Source organism: Theobroma cacao, chromosome 8, assembly GCF_000208745.1.
Source record: "Theobroma cacao cultivar B97-61/B2 chromosome 8, Criollo_cocoa_genome_V2, whole genome shotgun sequence".
NCBI lineage: Eukaryota > Viridiplantae > Streptophyta > Magnoliopsida > Malvales > Malvaceae > Theobroma > Theobroma cacao.
The window spans coordinates 5,536,436-5,540,379 of record NC_030857.1 but is presented as its reverse complement, the minus strand read 5'-3'; the positions used below and the strand labels follow the sequence as shown (position 1 = coordinate 5,540,379).

The 3,944-nt window shown below is 33.9% G+C and overlaps 1 protein-coding gene across 1 annotated transcript; it reads left to right on the top strand.

Moving 5' to 3' along the window:
• On the top strand, positions 1-1,500 carry LOC18592196 (major pollen allergen Lol p 11). The gene is made up of 2 exons (XM_007018783.2): positions 1-366; positions 982-1,500. Exons 1-2 carry the CDS (start codon positions 213-215, stop codon positions 1,305-1,307), a joined length of 480 nt encoding a protein of 159 aa, XP_007018845.2. The 5' UTR covers positions 1-212; the 3' UTR covers positions 1,308-1,500.

Here is a 3,944-nt window from a genome sequence, read left to right as displayed (position 1 = left end):
TCGACCACACCTGGAAACACTCTCTTAACGCGGCTTAGCCAGTTTTCAATTTTTTCACTTTTCTTTAATTTCCCTGTATCACTCCGCTTTATCATCACCCTCTCTTTATGCCTTTTAATTTGTTGCTAAGAATTTAATCTCCAAGCCCTCTCTCCGTTTCTTCAGCATATTTCGAGAAAAACCCAGATTTCAGAGAAATAAGCAAAAAAAATATGGCCAAAGTACTGTTGCTCATTGCACTATGTGTGCTGCCAGCTCTGGTCAGTGCAACACGAATGGTGAAGAACCCTTTGGTGGTGCAAGGACAGGTGTACTGTGACCGTTGCCGTGCTGGTTTTGAAACCCCTAAGACTAGAAACATGGCTGGTACTTTCCGTTTCTGTCATTCTTTTATGCTATCTATGTTTCCTGTGTCAGTTTTTGTGTGTTATGTTGGTGGCATTGTTAGATCTGGGTTCTTAGTTTGTGAACAGGTAGATCTGTGGACTAGTTTGAGGCTTTGATGTTACATGAGTTCAAGTAAATAGGGGTATGGAACGTAAGATAATGTTGGACTGGTCGTCAACTGGTCTTTTACAGAACTAGTGAAAACCACAAAAGTTTACATCTTGTAGAAACGGCAGAAGGCAATTAGCCTAAAAATATTGAAACTACTTTTTCTTTTACTATAATTTTGCAACTGACGGATCAACCCTTGTCGTGAGGGTGATTGTGTCTCTGGGCGATATAAAGATGTGATTTTAACCAAAAAGGGGAAAGCTATAGGTTTCCAAAATTATACATTTGGTCATAATTTTATTGGACCAAAATTGCTGGTTTATGGAGATGGAATATAGTTTATGGTTCTCCGATCAAATCCGTTGGCTTTTGGTATTTTGGGAATTGAATTTTTTTTATTAGATTTTACTGTTGGGTGATTAATGGTACAATTTGTTGTTTTTGGTTCTGAAATTTGGTTTATTGTGTCTTTGTGCTTTGTAGGTGCCAAGGTTAAGGTGGAATGCAGTGACAGGAAGACCGGCCAAGTTGTGTACAAGAAGGAGGGATACACAGATTCAACTGGACATTACAAGGTTGTTGTGTCTGAGGATCACTTGGATGAGATCTGTGATGCCATTCTTGTTAAGAGCTCCCAGCCTGACTGTGCCAAAATGTCCCCAGGTCGTGAACGTGCCCGTGTGATCTTGACCAACTTCAATGGCATTGCATCCAACACCCGCTTTGCCAATGCCATGGGCTTCATGGCTGATGAGGCTGATGCTGGCTGTGCTGAGATTATGAAGCTATACCAGGAAGAAGATGTGTAGAGTGTGGTCTCGAGTTTCTTGCGAGTCTAATGGACTAGTCGGCATATGATGTTTGTCTGCTCTTTGTTATGTGAATTGTTTTGTTATTTCTCTGTTTAGAGGACTTATAACTTGTCATCCTTGAATTCTATTACAATTTTATAAATATGCTAGCTTCTGTCTCAGAAGTATTCTGGGTAATCGCTGTTCTTTTTCCTTGATGAATCTACCTTAAAATGATATCGTTCTCGAACCTATTAGTTCTAGAAGCTGCACACTGGAACCAACCGGCGCCTGAACCTGCCCTGGCCGAACCTATTGGTGCAGGTTATATCCAAGTATCTGCTTGATGGTGTGGCTCACAGAGCAACGGATCAAATCCAACTAAATGGAGTGGAATTGATTCCTTCACTAACATGGGAAAGAACAATCGATTCTATTAGCATGGAAATAGATAATGGCCGTTACTGGTTGAGTGTCGATGCAGATTTCTATCTTTTTCTCTCCTGTTGAGAGATGCTCACTCACTTCTAAATTCTAAGCATATGTTTGGCAAAGAAAAAACAATTGTATAGGAAAGGAATGTATGTTGTCATAAAACTATTGGATCTAAAAATTTTCACTTCCAGAGAACTGACTCAAACTGTCCAGGGCCTCTAGGCCGCGATTGGCAAAGTAAATCCAATGGACTCTGTTTTAAGCCCTTGGGCCACTAAGGAGTCCAAACTTTTTTCTCCGCTTCCTTTTCAATTAATGAAAATTTAAAAGTCAATTTGAAAATTTAATCTTTGTATCGTACTATCTTTTCGTTATAATTTATGTAAGTTGATTCTTTGTATTCTCAACAATTATCAATTTCAATTTAAAAGTTAACGCACCATTAAATAAGTTGATTTGATGTTTTGGCGAAATTATTATAACGTTATTAATTATTGGACTGAATTTAACAATTTTTTGAAGCGCATGGATGATTATAATAGAGGGATTAAATCAAACATTTTTGTTAAAAATTTGACCAAATATAAAATTTCCAATTTCCCAAAAGTCAAAACTTTGCATTGTGCACGAAGAGACTACTTCTAAGGTACGGGGGAACCATTTTCAAAGATAGACGTGAGTTAAATTAGTTTCACCTTAAATATTTATTTTCTTTAGCAAAACAAGAATAAAGCATCATCATCTGTTAAAAAAGTGGAGAAGCAATATTTTATCTATATGAATGTTACAGCTTATAAAAACCAATTGGAGAAGCAACTTAATCAGGTGACATGGAGTTGTGTCAAGTATTTGTCATTGAATTATGCTTATTTGTCATTTTCTCTTTTCATTCATTTCTGAATTTTACTTGGACGTATAGTCCGCATGACATGTTTCCTTTCCTCATTCATTTAGTGCTCAACGAGAAGCTTGAAACTTTTACCTTTTATATTTAGAAAGCCTTTTAAATCTTGGAAATGGGGTAGGGTTTATAAGGTAAATCAAAATCATATTCTCTTGATAACCCATTAACTTGTTTTTGACTTGCTAAGAAAAGTATACACAAAGACACAATCAATGTTACGGTCCACATTAATTCTTTTGAGATATTTTTTACTTTGACTCATTAGTCTCACGATTTTATCTCATAAAAAACTTCTCACAAATTGAAAGTATCATTCTAATACATAGTCCATGTGAGATTCATAACTTCCATCTAGGAGCATGATATCTTCCCTTGCCTCCTCGCTAAGAGCATATCTCAAGGATGTGAGATTCATATGGTTACACGATAACACCGTGATATCCTCTCTTACTCTAACAATGGCTTATTGTCTTTAATAACACATCATTAATACCTCAAAGTTTGCTTTGATACTACCAAATTTGTCACGCCCCAAACACAAGGATTTAAGACATAACAAACACCACATACTTATGAGATGAATCTCATGTAAAGTAATAATATCATACTTAGTGCTTGTTTGGCCTAATTTACTTTTAACTTATTTATTTTTTAAAAATAAAAGTTGGGTCAAATAGTATTTTATGGAAGCTCTTAAAACAATTAACTTTTTTTAAAGAGCAAAATTTTAATAAAAGAGCTTAAAAAAATCCAAATAGGATTTTTTTTTAAAAAAAACACGTTAACTTCTTAAGAGAGTTATTTTAAAAAAAAAATCCTTTTTCAAAAAATACCTCCTCCTTCTCTTTGTCGATCTCCTTCTTCTCTCCCTATCTTTGCAAATCATCTTTCTAAGTTTTTTCTTTGTTTTTACAAAAATTAAAAGAAAAAAACATTCAAAATTCAAAAATGCGTTCAAGTACTATTTCTTCTTTGTCTTTCTATTTTGTTTTTCATTTTATTTTCTATGGTTCTTTTTTTTGCCTTGAAAACTCTTTTTACTGTTTGAAATTTCTAAATTTATTATTTGATATGATAATTATGTGATATTATTTATTCTTAACTTCTTTTGGGTGTATCTAATTAATCAAATAAGTCAATTATTGTTCTTAACATCAATTTTGTTCAACTCCAAATGTCATAAATTTCAAGTCAATCTTTAAAAAATAAGAACAAATATTTTTTTTAGTCTTCTTTTATCTTTTAGCAATTCATAATATTATAAGAAAAATTATATTTTTTTCACACTCATCTTTTTTTATTTGATTCAATTTTTT

What these genes read in the sequence shown, in the direction of transcription:
- LOC18592196 (XM_007018783.2), top strand. Translation starts at nt 213, where the DNA reads ATGGCCAAAGTACTGTTGCTCATTGCACTATGTGTGCTGCCAGCTCTG. An exon ending in TAAGACTAGAAACATGGCTG is followed by an intron (nt 367 to 981) that starts GTACTTTCCGTT and finishes TGTGCTTTGTAG; the next exon opens with GTGCCAAGGTTAAGGTGGAA.